This window comes from Mytilus trossulus, chromosome 7, assembly GCF_036588685.1.
Source record: "Mytilus trossulus isolate FHL-02 chromosome 7, PNRI_Mtr1.1.1.hap1, whole genome shotgun sequence".
Classification (NCBI taxonomy): domain Eukaryota; kingdom Metazoa; phylum Mollusca; class Bivalvia; order Mytilida; family Mytilidae; genus Mytilus; species Mytilus trossulus.
In genome coordinates, this window is record NC_086379.1 from 72,264,321 (window position 1) to 72,283,572 (window position 19,252).

Below are 19,252 nucleotides of genomic sequence, written 5' to 3' on the forward strand. Positions count from 1 at the left end.
ATTGCAGCGTAATTTTTTTTTGCACTCTGTGACCTTTGACTTTGGATGCATATTGAAGGTCACATGAATTAAAGATTATTGGTGAAGGTCCCAAGTCTCTACGACTTCCAGTTCTCGAAATAGATTTTATCTAAAATTGTATACAATTTTTCAAGGGGAATAACTCCTTATAAGGGTTAATAACAAAATGATTGTATATGTTCATTAACATTGCCATCTGTTCCTGTACATGTTGCCGTTTTCAAATCGATTCTATCTCTAACATTTTTTGAGAAATGAGCAAAGGAAAGAAATTGTTTCAAGGGGAAATAACTCTCAAAGGGGATGATGAAATTCTATGCAGCCTCATATGGTAATACATCATGATGAGATGTACCTATTGTCCAAATAAGATCATGATATCTTCAAAAACAACGAGGGGGGCCATGTTGAAAAAAATCAATAAAAGGGAGATAACTTCTAAAGGGGATGATGAAATCCTACACAGCCTCATCTGGTAATACTTCATAATGAGGTCTACCGATGGTCCATATTTGGGTTTGATAACTCCAATAGAAACGAGGGGAGGCCATGTCAAACAAATGCTGGATGAAAAAAAAAAAAAAAACATGCGAAAAACAATAAGGTCTTTCCTCGCGGAGAGGAAAGACCTTAAATATTTCACATGTTGCATGCCATTACAAACTTTTTGAACAGGTTATAGATTTGGAAAAGTAATTTGATGAAAGGTTCACAACTTTGTTAAGCTTGCAATACAGAAAGGGAGACATAGGGGATAGTGATCCAGCGGCTATGTTAACTTGACCACATAAAAACTTAATATTTAAGAAGGTAGATGACCTGGATGCTTTATACTTTGTATATAGGAGCTTTATGTTATGAAGTTTCCATCTGAATTTTGTTATGTTCAATTTCTTTATAATAAATTAGAATGTGCTTACCTTGCAAGGTCCTCATGTCTGTCAGACAGTTCTTCTTAACCTGCACCTCACTTCATGGATCAGTTAATTACTTAATATTTAAGAAGGTAGATGACCTGGCCTAATGGTTCTTTTTTTTTCTCTCAGTCTGTTATGTTGTGAAAATATGAAAGCTCATAAATTATCGAGTTTTGAAGCTGTACTTTACAGATTGTCACTTTATAGTAAACAATAGCTGTCAATAGATCTATATTTGATTAATGAAATGGTGTACATTTCATGGAGGCCAATATGTCATGTGACCTGATCTCATTTGCATGCTTCAGTGGTTTAAAAGTTCAGTATTAGTGCTTCGGTTTGTTTTCTAAAATTATAAGCAATATTTAAACTACATTTGGTGTATGGAATGATTATATGATTGACAGATATGTCAATATACAGGTATAACATGACCATGACCTCATTTTCAGTGTTCATTGGTCATTGTTACCCTGTAAGCTAAAATAGAAACTATTTACACCAAATATGATAGCAAAGGATGATTTAAAACAAAACTTAAAATGACTGGAATCGTTGTGGAATCATATTAGAGGTGTTGACCTAAAATGATTATGTACCAGTATAGTAAAATTAGATGTGGTATGACTGTCAACGACAACTATCTACCTGAGTCCAATTGCTGTGGATGTAAGAAGCTGCAGGGCCTTAAACACCAAGCGAAGACCATACCATATAGTTTGCTATGAAAGGTCTTAAAAGTTGAAACAAGAGAACCAAGAGCTGATAAATTACAAAATAATTTACTATTTGTCTAGTCTTTTGGCAGTAAATTCAGAAAGACTTGTTGACAGCAAAATTGTCCATGAATTTAATGGACAATGATCTAGGGAACAGGACCTAGAAATGGATGACAAACTGAAAGGTTCTTTATACAAAATGGCATTGTCAGATCTATCACAAGTAGTTCCTATCAAACTAAGATAAAAACATTAAAATAATTGACGGCATTGCTAGTAAAGCTAACTAATGCCTCGCCTCCTGTGACTTCTGTTGCGGATGAGACAAAAGTTTCAGACTGTAACCAGCCACTGATTTACAGGTTTTACATGTTTTCCAGCACTTAACTCTCCACCAAAAAATTAAACCAATTTTCATGTTGCAGCCAGAGAAGGCATTATCAGGTACAATACAGGCAAACAAAAATTATCAGCAAGCCAAGATCTACATATAAGAGTTATTGCCCGTAAATAATTACTTCTTCCTTTTTATATGACCACAAAATTTGAGTGGTCGTATATTGGAACGACGTTGGCGTCATCATCGTCTGAAGACATTTGGTTTTCGCACTATAACTTTATTATAAGTTAATAGAAATCTATGAAATTTAAACACAAGTTTGAGTGGTCGTATATTGGTATGACGTTGGCGTCATCGTCCTCTGAAGAAATTTTCACACTTTAAATTTAGTATAAGTTAATAGAAATCTATGAAATTAAAACACAAGTTTGAGTGGTCGTATATTGGTATGACGTTGGCGTCATCGTCCTCTGAAGACGTTTTCGCACTGTAACTTTAGTATAAGTTAATAGAAATCTATGAAATTTAAACACAATAAAATTGAGAATGGAAATGGGGAATGTGTCAAAGAGACAACAACCCGACCAAATAAAAAACAACAGCAGAAGGTCACCAACAGGTCTTCAATGTAGCGAGAAATTCCCGCACCCGGAGGCGTCCTTCAGCTGGCCCCTAAACAAATATATACTAGTTCAGTGATAATGAACAAGTTTGAGTGGTCGTATATTGGTATGATGTTGGCATCATCGTCCTCTGAAGCCGTTTTCGCACTGTAACTTTAGTATAAGTTAATAGAAATCTGAAATTTAAACACAAGGTTTATGACAACAAACGGAAGGTTGGGTTTTGTTTTTGGAAGTTTTGGTCCCAACAGTTTAAGAATTAGGGGCCAAAAAAGGGTCCAATAAGATTTTTTTCTTGTTTTTTCGCACAATAACTGTAGTATAAGTAAATAGAAATCTATGAAATTTAAACACAAAGTTTATGACCACAAAAGGAAGGTTGGGATTGATTTTGGGAGTTTTGGTTTCAAAAGTTGAGGAACAAGGGTAAAAAATTGAACTATGGAGGTTCGTTGATATGCCGAATCTAACCTTGTTTTTAGATTCATAGTTTTTGGTCCAGTTTTTGAATTGGTCTACATTAAGGTCCAAAGGGTCCAAAATTAAACTTAGTTTGATTTAAAAAAAAAAAAAGAATTCTTGGGGTTCTTTGATATGCTGAATCTAAACATGTACTAAGTTTTTATACGACTGCAAAAATTTTAATTTTTGGTCGTATATTGGTATCACGTTGGCGTCGCTGTCGTCGTCCGAATACTTTTGGTTTTCGCACTATAACTTTAGTTTAAGTAAATAAAAATCTATGAAATTTACACACAAGGTTTATGACCATAAAAGGAAGGTTGGGATTGATTTTGTAAGTTTTGGTTCAAACTGTTTAGGAATTAGGGGCCAAAAAAGGGCCCAAAATAAGCATTATTCTTGGTTTTTGCACAATAACTTTAGTATAAGTGAATAGAAATCAATGAAATTCAAGCACAAGGTTAATGAACACAAAAGGAACTTTGGGATTGATTTTGGGAGTTTTGGTCCCAACAGTTTAGGAATTAGGGGCCAAAAAGGGGCCCAAATAAGCATTTTTCTTGGTTTTCGCACCATAACTTTAGTATAAGTAAATAGAAATCTATGAAATTTAAACACAAGGTTTATGACCATTAAAGGAAGGTTGGGATTTATTTTGGGAGTTTTGGTCCCAACAGGTTGGGAATAAGGGGCCCAAAGGGACCAAAACTAATCTTAGTTTAATTTCATCAAAAATTGAATAATTGGGGTTCTTTGATATGCCGAATCTAACTGTGTATGTAGTTTCTTAATTTTTGGTCCCGTTTTCAAATTGGTCTACATTAAGGTCCAAAGGGTCCAAAATTAAACTTAGTTTGATTTTAACAAAAATTGAATCCTTGGGGTTCTTTGATATGCTGAATCTAAACATGTACTTATATTTTTGATTATGGGCCCAGTTTTCAAGTTGGCCCAAATCAGGATTCAAAATTATTATATTAAGTATTGTGCAATAGCAAGAAATTTTCAATTGCACAGTTTTTAGCAATAGCAAGAAATCTTCAATTGTACAGTATTATGCAATAGCAAGAAATCTTCAATTGCACAGTATTGTGCAATAGCAAGTATTTTCAATTGCTCAGTATTGCGCAATATCAAGAAATATCTAATTGCACAATATTGTGCAATAGCAAGAAATTTTCAATTGGAGTAATCTTTCTTTGTCCAGAATAGTAGTTGAATCAACTTAAATCATTGTTTTATACAATATAAAATGTATTTTCACTTTTACTACCAACTGACAAATTAAAACAATATTTACCATTCAGTGATAACAAGCACTTTTTTTTTACATTTTAATATTTTACGATGTATTTAAATGAGCAGTTATTGTTGCAAACACCATTAGAAATTCAAATTGAGATCAGTTTTGGAATAAGGTAAAGGGGGATGTGAAAAAAAAATTTTTCTCATTTCAGATTTCATAAATATAAAGAAAATTTCTTCAAATATTTTTGTGAGAGGTTAATATTCAACAGCATAGTGAATTGCTTAAAGGCAAAACAAATTTTTTATGTTCATTAGACCACATTCATTCTGTGTCAGAAACCTATGCTGTGTCAACTATTTAATCACAATCCAAATTTAGAGATGAATCTAGCTTGAATGTTGTGTCCATACATGCCCCAACCGTTGAGGGTTCAACCTCTGCGGTCGTATAAAGCTGCGCCCTGAGGAGCATCTGGTTTCCATCTGGGACAATATCCCTAATGCGCCTTGAAATGAGGGACTCAAAAGTCACGTGTAAACAAAAAATCTCTGTGTAGTGATATATGACACAGTCATTTCTATGATAAACAAATGACTGAGCTGAACCATTTGTGTTAATTTAGAAAGTAAGGGAACACAGAATAAATGTGTAAAAACTATGGAGCTATTAAATGTGTTCAAAGTATTAAATTTTTAAAGAACTTATTGTGTTAAAAATGGGATTTTTCACCATGAGGAGCCACATCCCAAAAGGATACTCGGGGTTTGCTAATTTACGGGAAAATGAATCACACTTCGTACCTCGAAAATTTAAAACCACATATGTAAAAAAATGTCTCAGCTTCGAAACAAGCCATCATACATATACAAGTTTACGATATGGGCTGAGCAACAGAAGAAAACGTGACCATTACCGCCTATGGAGAAACAATTACGCCTATTGCCCCATCTGCAATTCGTATGTGGAAGGAACTACCATCTGCTGTCGGCACCATGATCACAGCTTCCACTTTGGAAGGATTCAAAGACAGTCTCCAGACACCTGCTTCATGTTAGATATTTCAGTTTTAATTGTATATAACACCACGATGGCTTTTAACCGAATTTTGATGGATTCAGTCGAGGATTATGCCAGACAATGGGCTAAGCGCGAGAAGGAAGACGTAGACACTCTATCCGAATGGATTAAGGCAAGTGAGGTCGTTAATACAAATCAGAATTAAGAAACTGAATGGGTCCATCAATGCCATGCTACGTCAATCTTCAAAGATCCAAATGTTGCTAAACACCTATCTCACCTCCATGATAAATATGTTGTTGTCCCCGCAGACAAAGCCCCAAATAACATCGTTTTTGTCTGTAAAAGTTATTACATTAATTGCTTGATAAACGAATTAGGTATAGACAATTCACTTGGAAACCCAACATATACCCTCACGACACTTACCAAAGAGGAAATCCTGGATAATCATAGGTCTGTTCTTTGTTCCTTTGGTATTTCAACCAAAGATGAAGAACTGGATCTACCATCAATGTATTGGATACCTAAACTACATAAGTGTCCTTACAAACAACGGTATATTGGTGGGTCTTCCAAGTGCTCCACGAAACCCCTTTCTAAATTATTAACATCCATTTTATCAGCAATCAAAGACGGGCTTCAAATTTATTGTGAAACTGCCTATTCTAGAGGTGGCGTGAATCAGATGTGGATACTTAAAAATTCCAAAGATCTTTTAGAGTACATACAATCTAACTCTCTTTCATCTTGTAACAGGATTAAAACATTTGACTTTTCTACTCTTTACACAAGTATAACACATTCCAAACTAAAAGACAAATTAATAGAATTGTTATTACTTTGCTTCATAAAAAAGAATGGCCAACGTAGATACAAGAACTTGGGTTAGGGAGGGATAAATCCTACTTTGTAAAGAATCATTCTGATTCAAACAAAAAATTCTCTGAAAGCGATATTATCAAGATGCTCGATTTCTTGATTGACAACATATTTGTTACGTTCGGAGGACGTGTTTTTCAACAGACTGTCTGCATCCCAATGGGAACAAACTGTGCCCCTCTACTTGCTGACTTGTTTCTTTATTATTATGAGGCTGACTTCATGCAGGAACTTCTTAGGAAGAAAGATAAAATATCCTTTAACTCTACTTTCCGCTATATAGATGACGTTCTTTCACTAAACAATTCAAAATTTGGTGACTATGTGGATCGCATCTATCCCATCGAATTGGAGATAACGGATACTACAGATACAGTTAAGTCGGCTTCATATCTTGACTTACATCTAGAAATTGACAATGAGGGTCGGTTGAAGACAAAACTTTACGACAAAAGAGATGATTTCAGCTTTCCAATTGTGAACTTTCCATTTCTAAGTAGCAACATTCCAGCAGCACCTGCATACGGGATATATATCTCCCAATCGATACGATATTCCCGTGCTTGCATTTCCTATCATGATTTTCTTGATAGAGGGTTACTGCTCACAAGGAAGCTATAAAACCAAGAGTTCCAAATGGTGAAGTTGAAATCATCCCTTCGTAAATTTTACGGACGCCATCACGAGTTGGTTGACCGTTATGGAATAACCGTTTCACAGATGATATCGGATGTGTTCCTTACGTCGTAACTGCAGTCCCCTTCCCTTTCATGAATTTGACCTACCGAATTAGACTATTTACCGGATTTTTAATCACATAAGCAACACGACCGGTGCCGCATGTGGAGCAGGATCTGCTTACCCTTCCGGAGCACCTGAGATCACCCCTAGTTTTTGGTGGGGTTCGTGTTGTTTATTCTTTAGCTTTCTATGTTGGGTCATGTGTACTATTGTTTTTCTGTTTGTCTTTTTCATTTTTAGCCATGGCGTTGTCAGTTTGTTTTAGATTTACGAGTTTGACTGTCCTTTTGGTATCTTTCGTCCCTCTTTTATATAATCGTCAATTTTTTTTCTCTCTGTTTGTTATGATTTAACAAACATGGCTGCTCATTAAATGTCGTGTTTTGAAGCCGAGATTTACCGATTGTCACCTTATAGTAAACAAATCACAAAAAGCATGGGTATTGAGCACGTGTTTAACATGTATAATCAGATATTTGTTTATTTCAATGACAGATCCATGCGTATTGTGGTCACCGGATTTTTACGAGGAGGGTTACGCTCGGGTCACTATGCATACGGAAAATATGTCGGCGAACTGCTTCTTGGAAGCAAACAATTACAAATAATTAAACTTCTTCTAACTTAATGTGGACAAATTAAGGTTTATGTACCCTTCTGTAGCCATTTTTGTACGAACTTTTTAAACTTCAATTGTATCAAAACTACAGATATAATGAATAATAGAGATAGGTCATTGTGTACATATTCCAAGGGGAAACTTGATGCAAAGCATTTTTTTTTACTGTTCCATTGCATTTAATAGAAAAAGAGGACTTTGTGGCAAATAAATCAAGATTTTTATAGAAAATCCCCAGCCTTTATCCTTGTACTCGGGGGCTAGGATGAAATTTGAAAAAAATAGGCAGGACAGGAGTTTTGAGTAAAAAAAAGGCAGGATGAGCATCTTGGCAAAAAAAAAAGGCAGGATGACAATTTGGGTAAAAAAAGTCAGGATAAACTAGTAAAAAAAAGGCAGGACCGAATAGAGTAAAAAATAAAAAGGCAGGACAGAGATTACAACTAAAAAAAAAAGCAGGACAAAATTGTTCATCCTAGCCCCCCACAATAAAAATCAAATGGTAGCTCCCTTAGGATGCGCTCGACTTTAGTGACTCAGCACGAGGTGTTTTGGAATTTACAGGTTGCTTAGAACTTTTTGTAAAAAAAACACTAGCACATCATAGAAAATCAAGTGAGTAATTTATGTTTCAAATTTTATAACAACAATCTTTGTATTAAAGGCTGTTGATTTTCTATAAAAATCTTGATTTATTTGCCACAAAGTCTTCTTTTTCTATCAAATGCAATGAAACAGTAAAAAATAATGCTTTGCATCAAGTTTCCCCTTGGAATAAATGGCCTATCTATATTATTCATTATATCTGTAGTTTGATACAATTGAGGCCAGAGGTTTGAAAAATTCGTACAAAAATGGCTACAGAAGGGTACAGAATTTTCCTCAGAAAAAAGTATATGCACATAATTAAGTTGTATAATGAAAATTATATATATCCATTTGGTTATAAAAACATATGCATATTTTTTTTAATATGAGGTTTCTTATGACCTTAAACAGGAGTAGCAATAAAGAATTCTAATATTGGCTTTCATCAGTCAGAGATTTTTTTTCAAAATATCTGTTTAATGATCAATTTTATAGCACAAAAATGAACAGTTTCTATCTACCTGTAACAAAGAAATACAGGTATTTGTAAATTGACACATTTGAAAACTCCTGATTATTATATTTATTTACAGGGAGTCGTCGGATGCTTGATGTTATGGATGTCAATACACATAAAGAAATTGAGATGTCCATGAGAGACTGGGTCCAGTATAATGAGAATACGGAAGGGTCAAGGTTACTGAATGTCATCAGTTTAGAATTAAGTCACACCAAGTTAGAGAACTATGTGGAATCACCAGCTCTGGTAAGCTAAAAGTCAGTTACTGTAAATTCAGTTTTAATTTTTTACAAGTTTGAGAAAAATCCTGTTTAATTCATATAAAGCATTTAAAAATGCGAGTTTAAATTATTGCGTTGACAACTCTGTCGCATTTTTCGCAGTAACAAATACCTCGCATCAATATCTGAATTTACAGTACATTAAAGTCTATATAAAAGTCATGAGTTGGTAGCCATTTTTGTCTCGACTGTGACTGTGAGACGGCAGTGACATCGTCAACTTTTTGCATAACGCTTTATGTGTTGTTTTTTTTCTTCTGATGGGAATTTCCAACTTTTTATGAGTAATACATACTTGCTATATGGCTTCCTTGCAACATCTACACATCTATCAGACATGGTTCACCTTACCTTAATTTATCATCATTTCATAGAAAGTTATGAATGTTAAAGTTTGGTGGTCAAGTCTGTATCCCAGATACTATGAACAATAGGTTTAATACATTTTGCATAAAGAAGGATTGTAATATGTAAAATGTCAGACACGCATGGTTCATCTGACCTTAACCTTTATTTTATGTTTTTTTTTAAACAAATCTAGTTTTTGAAGTTTGGTCTTTTTCTGGTGCACTATAAGCAATCGAATGATTGTAAGGTGTACATGTTTGGCAGGTTTTCACGACCTTGACCTCATTTTTATGGTTCAGTGGTCAATGTTACTTTTTTCATGTTATCCCAGTTTATCAGATTCATTAAGAAATTGCTCATCTTTATTTGGTGTATGTAATTATTATAAGTTCTACTTGTGCATCAGGCAAGGTTCATCTGACCTTGACCTCATTTTCATGCATCATTGGTCCATTTTCAGTTTTCATAGCTTTGTCTGTTAATCAGATACTATAAGCAGTAAGTCGACCATATCTTGTGTATACAAGAATTGTAAGGTGTATTATGTCTGTCTGGCAGGGTTCATATGACCTTGACCTCGTTTTCATGGTTCATTGGTAAAATATTATTTTTCTTCAGTTTATCAGGTACATTAAGCAACGGGTCAACTATATTTATTGGATGACATATTTGTAAGGTGAACATGTCTGTACGGCAGGATACATTTGACCTTTACTCCCTCATTATTATTTAATGATAATTTAAGAACAAGCAGGCAACTTTGACGAATAGTTGTCTGATTGGCAATCATACCTCATCTCTTTATTTTATAGATGTTATAAAACATTTCAGTGTGTTCAAACTTGCCTTGAATGTCTAGGACCAAAAGTACAAAAACACATCAGGGTTTATAATTCTGTTGATGAAATTAAATTTTTTGCTCCTGATAAACTCACAGGATCAATTTTAGCATGGATTGTCGTCTGATAAATGTCATGCTGATGAGGTTTACAGTTTTCTCTGCATTCAAACTGTTATTGTTTGAACCTGTCTTGGTTTTCTTACTTCAACAGGAGACTACACGTGTTAGATACTATTGGTCTTGACAACTGATTTGACCTGGTGACGTGTTATATGGAAATTGAACCCTCTTTAATTTTCCATATACCTGGGGTCAACAGAAAACTGTAGAAAACAGAAGGGCCGGAATGGTTTAATTTTTAATCGAAGCCATTGCCCTATATTAGTTAAAAATAAATAGTTGAATTCTTTGATTTACTGATTTTACAACATGCCGACTAACAAATTGGACCTCATTATTTTAGTAGTATAGATTTTCAAGATAATTGTGAGATATTAACACCGGATATGTTCTTAAATAACTGATGGCAATCTCAACTAAGTATACTAATTCTGTATTACATTAAATAAATATAAATAAAAAATTGTTAGTAATAGTACATGTACAGTGTATCATAGTCATGAGATATCATTTGACTCCTTAGTGTATATTTCATCTGGAAGATAGATTGAATTTTGCCAAGTATGTGCCACTACCATCACAAATAAAACCTGAAGACTCGTTTTGTTTCAAACAAATACATCTAGGATACTTCAATCCATCACTAAGCAGTACTTTACTATCCTTTCCATCTTTTGATATACCTATTATTCTTTGAGATTTTGAGTCTGCTACAATAATGTTACCATAAGTATCTATACAAAGTCCATATGGTCCTGATAAATCCTGTGCATATTGCCAGATCTGTTTACCTGATTGATCAACACAGTATACTGCATTACCATGATAGTCACTATAGATTACTCTGTCATTACAGTAAACAAGGTTCTGCTGTAATGATAAACTCTTAACTTGTATTGACTTCAGTGTATTTCCTTCTAAGTCTATAATACGGATTTCCTTTGTATTCAAACCTACAACTAGAGAATTATCTGATGATGATAATCCATAGCATTCTTTATCTAATGTGATAACTTTGGTTACTGTTTCATTCTCTATATTGAAGATCTTAATGGCTTTCTCATAAGGATAAGTTATGGCAATAGTCTGATTGATCTGTGTAACATTAAAAGCTCTACCAGGTATAGGTAATCTTTTCAGTAGTTTGCCATCAGGAGTAAGTAGGTTAACTTTGTCATCCAATTCCACTATTATAAGTCTTCCATCCATCAGACAAATCATGACACTAATGCTCCTCTGCATGTAGATCTTTCTCCTTTCCTCAATATTCATGGTCATGTTGTTTATGTTTAATAGTTCTTGTGATTCTACTTGTGCTTCCCTACTAACACATGTTTTATTCTTTAAATCCATATTTGTTTTCACAACGGTCAATTCTCCTAAGGATCCTAACTTTTTTATTATCTTTTCTACTCCATTGTTTTGCTCCATTTTGATGGTAAATTCTTTTGCCCTGTCGTCTTTTTCCAGATCATCTATGTATCCTTGACATTGATGTACTTGTTGTTCTATCTGATGTAAACCTAGAAATGATTGGAGTTTTGAAGTGTGTGGCATAACTGTACCTAACTGGTCTTGCATTTTCTTTAAATTTTTCTGTTTTCCTTCAATGTCAGTGATTAAATTTGTGGCTTTTGATTTTTCCTCATTCAAGATGGTATCTGCTTCTTGGTAGATCTTCTTTTCTAGGTGGGTTAAATTTTTATCTATTTCCTTACGAATTTTCACAATGAATTCTTTAATGCTTTTATATTCTTGTTCTCCTCTTTTAATGTTTTGTGATTTGTTATTTACAATTTTACCTAAGAGTTGTAAGACAGAGTTGATATCTTTCTCTACGGATTCTTTAGATTTTTCAATCTTGGTTTTCTCCACAATACTGGCTAAACTTTTTATTCCGGTACACTTTGAATGACTAATGGATATACATTCATCACAGCAAGGCATCAAATGGCTGGGACAATACAAGTTAAGCTGTTGACCATGTTTGTCACATTCTGTTCTAATAGCTTGGATAGATGGTTTGTAATTTTTGATACCAATAGTCTTATGATCACTTGTTCCTTTAGATCTTTTATGATGACCAGAACATGTTGAACACAACCCGTCATCACAGTTGTAACACCAGATATCAGCTTTAGTGGTAACTTTTCCTTCTATACAAGGTCCACATGGAATAGGTTTACTGGATGCCATGACCTGGAAATATCCAAGATAAAAGTTATATTTGCATTTTTTGTCAAGGTCCAAATAGTTAATGGTGAATGGATGGTGATACTTGGCCCGAAATGAAAAAAGTAAAAACATCAAAGGAGAAAATTAGCACACTGAATTATGGACATAACAATGAACGAAAGCAAAAAGTACCCGAACTCCAGTCACTTAATTACAGGCTCCTGACTAGGGACAGGGACTTGTTGAATGATTCAATGTTTGTCGTTTGTTGCTGTATATTTTATTTGTTTATCTTGCATTTAATTCACCCTGTTGTATAGGCCACAAGCTGTGCTTCTTATTGATTACATAAAAGAGGGGTCATAAAACAAAATTAATTTGAATATTAAATAATAATTCCCAATCACACAGGTAAAAATGATCGATGACATTGTTGATTATAGAAGAGCTAGTTCGGTAAGGGCCATATTTGGCCTTGATTATAAAGTTGAATGTTACAAGACAAAAAATGTTTTAAGTTGACTTAGAGACATGTGAGAAAGTTAAATAGAACTATTTTTGTCAAAGTTTAATTCTAACACGTTGATTTTAACATGCCAAAAAAGTTAAGATAAGAGATCTTGGTGAAAATCTGATGGATTTTAACCAAATTAAGGACCAGGAAACATAGAGCACAGGCGTCAACAAACTAAATATTCAAATAAGACATGTAAAATGTCTTCACAAACATTATTTTAAAAGATCTTTGTTGTCGATGTATGAGCTCTATGTTTCCTGTCCAATAATCTATGGAAATTTGCCTATTTCCATTGATTTTGTCGTGGAAATATAATATATGAGTACAACTTGTAGTTGTTAATGTCTGTGTCATTTTGGTCTTTTGTTGATAGTTGTCTCATTGGCAATCATACTACATCTTCTTTTTTATATTGTGACGTCATAATAAAAGGAACCTAAATTTTCAACAAAATGGTTTATTTCCTATCTAATCACTGTATTAGTTATAATTTATTGTGATATTGCTCAATAAATCCTAACTAGAAATTTACGATAAAAAGGGGGCCATTTTAGGACCGTACCGAACTTACTCCTTTGAACAATAAGACATATTTTTTACAATGTATGGACATAGGTTACATACACATTATATTTTTATATATATTTTATATACTGCATTTTATACCTAGTCATTAAATAAAATAACTAATAATTTAACCAAATACCTGTTGCTGTTGTTATGACAAAAGTTTCATGTCTAATACCTGATTCACCTAATTATTAAATATTTAAATGGCAGAGAAAGTAACTGACCCAAAAAATAAAAGTTCAAAATAGCTGTTTGTCATAAAGACATTTACAGGATTTAAATGTTCTTATAGAGAAAAAGGTGTATGTTACCTGGGACTATTACACTGTTAGTATAATAGTCCCAGATGTTAATAATGTTTCTAAATACAGAAATCTTCTTTTGGACAAATCTAGATGTATTTTGTTTCTGGTATTATTCCTAGGCAGATCCAGGGGGCCCTGGGGGGAATCACCCCCCCCCCCCTTTTTAGAGAAAGTTCTGGATCCGCCACTGTTATTTGTATGACAACATATTTGCTATTTTGTATTATAGTGTGATTTTGCTATGGTTATAAACTTGTCTATATGTAGAATAGATGTTTTCTATACAACAATAACAATTGTTTCATTTTAGGAATCATCCTGTCAATAAATATTCAAATGAGCCTCACCAGTAAAACTAAATAATTTTTGCCCTGCCTGCCACAAAAGTCGTTGTAATTGTTTTTTTGCGAGACACAGGGATTTATATGTCAGCATTAACTATTAGTAAAATGTATAAAGCTAAATATTTCAAAATGTAGAAGACCTAGATTCTTCATACATTTCATTTGTCATACATAGTATGCAAATTATGTATTTTGTAAAGATTCTGTCTTTCATTTGTCCATTGTCATTGACTTCATATTCAAGATTCAGTGACTGCTTGAAATATCAGTTATCAGGGTTAAAGCTTCATGAGTAGGTTCATTTAAACATTAGGTAAACTATATGATTATGTGGTGTATGGATTGATTTTATGTTGAAAAAACATTTAAAAAAATAATTTATGGTAATTGAAAAGGGTCTTGCTTCTTCAGTCATTTTTAAAAGAGGGAAGGGTGTGTTCCGACTATATGCCCCCATTTAAATGCATTGCTGGTAAAACTAGAGTGAACACACTGAAATGTCTCGCCTTCTTTACTAACCATTGATCTTATGTTGATAGTCCTAAATATAAAGCTTTATTACAACTGTCACATAAACTTAACTTACACCAAGAAAAACAGACCATAACACAAAAACTTAACTAGAACCACTGAACCATGAAAATGAGGTCAAGGTCAGACATAAGGTTGCTTTTAGTACCTGCGATATGGACTTGCCCACCAAAACTTAACCTTGTTCACTGATCCATGAAATGAGGTCATGTCAAGTGAAAACTGCCTGACGGGCATGAGGACCTTGCAAGGTATGCACATACCAAATATAGTTATCCTATTACTTATTATAAGAGAAAATTTAACATTACAAAAAAAACTTCACTTTTTTTTCAAGTAGTCACTGAACCATGAAAATGAGGTCAAGGACATTGGACATGTGACTGACGGAAACTTCGTAACATGAGGCATCCACATACAAAGTATGAAGCATCCATGTCTTCCCCCTTCTAAAATATAAAGCTTTTAAGAGGTGAGCTTATACCGCCGCTGCCGCAGCCGTAGCCGCCGCAGGATCACTATCCCTATGTTGAGCTTTCTGCGACAAAAGTCGCAGGCTGGCCAAAAAAAGGTGGTGGTTAACCCCCCAGGAACCAATCTCCCCACTGGATCCAACACTGATCTGGTAAGATGACACCATACCTTGTGTATACAACAAAATTTTATAAAGTGTAAACCTCTGTCTTGCATGTTTCATGTGACCTTGACCTATTTTTCAGTGTACGGTTCTTTTAACATTGTTATTTTTTTCATTTTTTCAGTGTATCTGGTAGATTAGACAATTGGTCGAACTATATTTGGTATATGGAACTATTAAGAGTTATACATGTCTGTCTGGCAGAGAACTTATGAACTTGATCTCATTATCAATGCTCAATTGGTTTTTTTTTCATGGTTTTGTTACTTTGCCAGGTACATTTAGCAATATGTCAACTACATTGGCTGAAAGGAATGTTTGTAAGGTATGTCTGTATGGCAGGGTAAATTTGACCTTATCCTCCTCATTATTACTTGATTATGATTCAAGAAAAAGTAGGCAATTTGATTTATAATTGTATCATTGGAAATCATACCACATCTCCTAATTTTAATATAACATTTCAAGGTGTGCAAACTTGTTCAAACCTTGAGGACCAGTACTACTAGGGTGTTTTAGCCTAAATTTTTATGTATTTATATTGTCATCATATTCAGTCATAAATGCAATTATAAGGTGCACAGTTATTTACATTTCAGACTATTTGTGTTTGAATTCATCTTGGTTTTCCTACATCAACTCGAAACATCATGTGACATATTCCATGTATACGATTTGGTATTGGTGACTTATAGAAAATTGAACTTTTTAAAATTTGAACCCTGGTCAATATTCTAACCAGGGGTCAAATGTAGAAAACAATAGGACCGGAGTGGTGTTATTTTTAATCAACGACACTGTCCTACATTATTCTTATTTTACATTGAATCCTTTGATTCTTTGATTCTCTGTTTTAACATCATACCAGCTATTAAATTGGACCTGAATATTTTAGAAGTGTAGATGTTAAAAATTATAAACATGATGGAGTGATCTAACACAGGATATGTTCCAAAATAACTGATGACAGACTCAACTAACTTTACTGACAATGTATGATATTTAATAAGTAGACATAACAAGTTGTTAGTTGTAGTACATGTACAGTGTATCATAGTCAAATGATATCATTGGACTCCTAAGTGTTTATTCTATTCAGAAGATAAATTGAATTTGGTCAAAGTGTTAGTATTGTAATCACAAATAAAACCCGAGGACTCATTTTTTGAAATAAATATCAATAAAAAGTTATTAGTTTTAATACATGTATCAAAGACATGGTAAAATCATTGGACACCCCAGTGTAAAGTTTATCTAGAAGATAGATTGAATTTTGTCAAGTTTTTGCCAGCTTTGTCACAAATAAAACCTGAAGACTCATTTTGTTTCAAACAAATACATTTAGGATTGTCCAGTCCATCGCTACACAGTACTATACTCTTCTTTCCATCTTTTGATATAACTATTATTCCATTAGAGCCCACATCTGCTACAAAAATATTACCATAAGTATCTGCACAAAGTCCTCTTGGATCTGATAAATCCTGTGTGTATTGCCAGATCTGTTTACCTGATTGATCAACACAGTATACTGCATTACCATGATAGTCACTATAAATTACTCTTTCATTACAGTAAACAATGTTCTATAGGAATGATGCACACTCAACTTGCATTGACTTCAGTGTATTTCCTTCTAAGTCCATAATACGGATTTCATTATCTCCCAAACCTGCAACAAGAGAATTATCTGATGATGATAATCCACAGCAAAATTTATCAAAAAAATAATTTTGATTACTGTTTCAATCACCTTATTGAAGATCTTAATTGCTCTCTCTGCAGGAATCGTTATGGCTAAAGTGTCCTGATTGGTCTGTGTAACACAGATAGCTCCATACGGTACATGTTACTGTTTCAGTAGTTTGCCATCAGGAGTAATCCATCCATCAGACAAATCATGTCACTCACCTGCTGCGTGTTAATCTTTGTCTTTTTCTCAATGTTCATGGTCATGTTGTTTATGCTTGATTGTTCTAGTAATTCTACTTGTGCTTCCCTTCTCACACCTGTCTCTCTCATCAAATCCATATCTGTTTTAACAACAGTTAATTCTCCTAAGGATCCTAACTTTTTTATTATCTTTTCTACGTCATTGTTTTTCTCCATTTTGATGGTAAATTCTGTTGCCCTTTCGTCATTTTCCAGATCATCTATGTATCGTTGACATTGATGTACTTGTTGTTCAATCTGATGTACGCCTAAAATGATTGGAGTTTTAAAGTGTGTGGTATGACTGTATGTAACTGGTCTTTTATTTTCTTTAAGTTTTTCTGTTTTCCTTCCAATTTCAGCTATTAAATCTCTTGCTTTTGATTTTTCTTGATTCAAGATGGTATCTGCCTCTCCACATATCTTTTTCTCTAGGTGGGTTAAGTGTTTATCTATTTCATTGCGAAGTTTCACAATGAATTCTTTAATGCTTTGATATTCTTGTTCTCCTCTTTTAATGTTTTGTGATTTGTTATTTACAATTTTTTCTAAGAGATGTAAGATGGAATCGAAATCTTTTTCTACTGATTCTTTCTTTTTTTCAATCTTGGTTTTCTATAATGCTATAGGTAAACTTTTTATTCCCATACACTTTGAATGACTATTGAAAATACATTCATCACAGCAAGGCATCAAATGACTCGGGCAATACAAGTTGAACTGTTGACCATGTTTGTCACATTGTGTTTCAATAATTTGGACAGATGGTTTATAACTTTTGATACCATTAGTCTTATGATCACGTTTTCCTTTGGATCTTTTGTGATGACCAGAACATGTTGAACACAATCCTTCATCATAGTTGTAACACCAGATGTCAGCTTTAGTCTTTACTTTTCCTTCTATACAAGGTCCACATGGAATAGGTTTACTGGATGCCATGATCTGAAAATTCCAAGATAAAAGTTATATTTTGCCTAAAATATATATTTATGTACAAAACAATGAAGGAAAAATATAATTTACAACAAACTAAAACCACTGCTTGACTACAGGCTCCTGACTTGGGACAGGGATGTGTTGAATTCTTCAATGGTTTTCGTTAGTTGTTGTATATTGTATTTGAGTATCATGCATCTCACCCTGTTGTATCGGCCACTTGCTGTGCTTCTTGTTGATTACATAGTTTATATTGCACTAGTTGGGATTTAACAGTAAATCTTGACAAAACCAAAGTTATGATTTTTAACAAATCAGGTAAAAAACTTACAAAAGACAAGTTTGTTTTTAGTGATAATATTTTGGAACACTGTACAGAATATAAATATTTTGGTATACTGTTTAAACCATCTGGTAGTTTTACAGAGGCAGTGAGACTTCTTTGTAAAAAAGCCTCAAAAGCTATATTTTGTATTAGAAAACTGTTATTTTCTGAAGATATCAATGTATTACCTCACATAAAGCTTTTTGATGCTTGTGTTAAACCTATACTTCTTTATTGATAAAAGATATTACAAATCTAGAGTCAAAATATTGGTCATTGGCTACCATCAAAGTCCAAATTAAATTTGCCAAAACTTTAATTGGAGTAAATAAATCAGCTGTCAATTTAGCAGTTCTAGCTGAACTTGGTATGTATCCAGTTTTTATTGAAGCTTTAAAACTGTCAATTGGCTTCTGGTTGCATGTCTTAAAATCTGATAACAATTGTTTACTAAAAGATGTATATTGTTCCAACCTGCAATTAACAAATGGATTTGCTAAAAAGATTGAACAGTTACTTGCTACATAAATTTTTCACATGTTTGGAAAAATCATGATACTATTTCAAAAAAGCGTTTATTATATGCAATTCATACCAAACCTAATGATAGATATCTTAATTATTGGAAAGAAAATATATTTTGTGATAATAAACCAGATGAATTCTAAAATTACACAACTTTTTCATCC

At 33.5% G+C, this 19,252-nt stretch overlaps 2 protein-coding genes across 2 annotated transcripts; both read right to left on the reverse strand.

The window, feature by feature from the left end:
- Positions 1-10,819: 10,819 nt before the first annotated feature.
- Positions 10,820-13,744, reverse strand: LOC134726653 (uncharacterized). The gene is made up of 2 exons (XM_063591063.1): positions 13,687-13,744; positions 10,820-12,487 (listed from the first exon to the last, which is right to left on the reverse strand). Exon 2 carries the CDS (start codon positions 12,482-12,484, stop codon positions 10,820-10,822), a length of 1,665 nt encoding a protein of 554 aa, XP_063447133.1. The 5' UTR covers positions 12,485-12,487; positions 13,687-13,744.
- A 2,873-nt stretch (positions 13,745-16,617) lies between these two features.
- LOC134726654 (uncharacterized) lies at positions 16,618-18,241 on the reverse strand. Its single transcript, XM_063591064.1, has 3 exons — positions 18,012-18,241; positions 17,279-17,810; positions 16,618-16,953 (listed from the first exon to the last, which is right to left on the reverse strand). Exons 1-3 carry the CDS (start codon positions 18,239-18,241, stop codon positions 16,618-16,620), a joined length of 1,098 nt encoding a protein of 365 aa, XP_063447134.1.
- Positions 18,242-19,252: the final 1,011 nt, after the last annotated feature.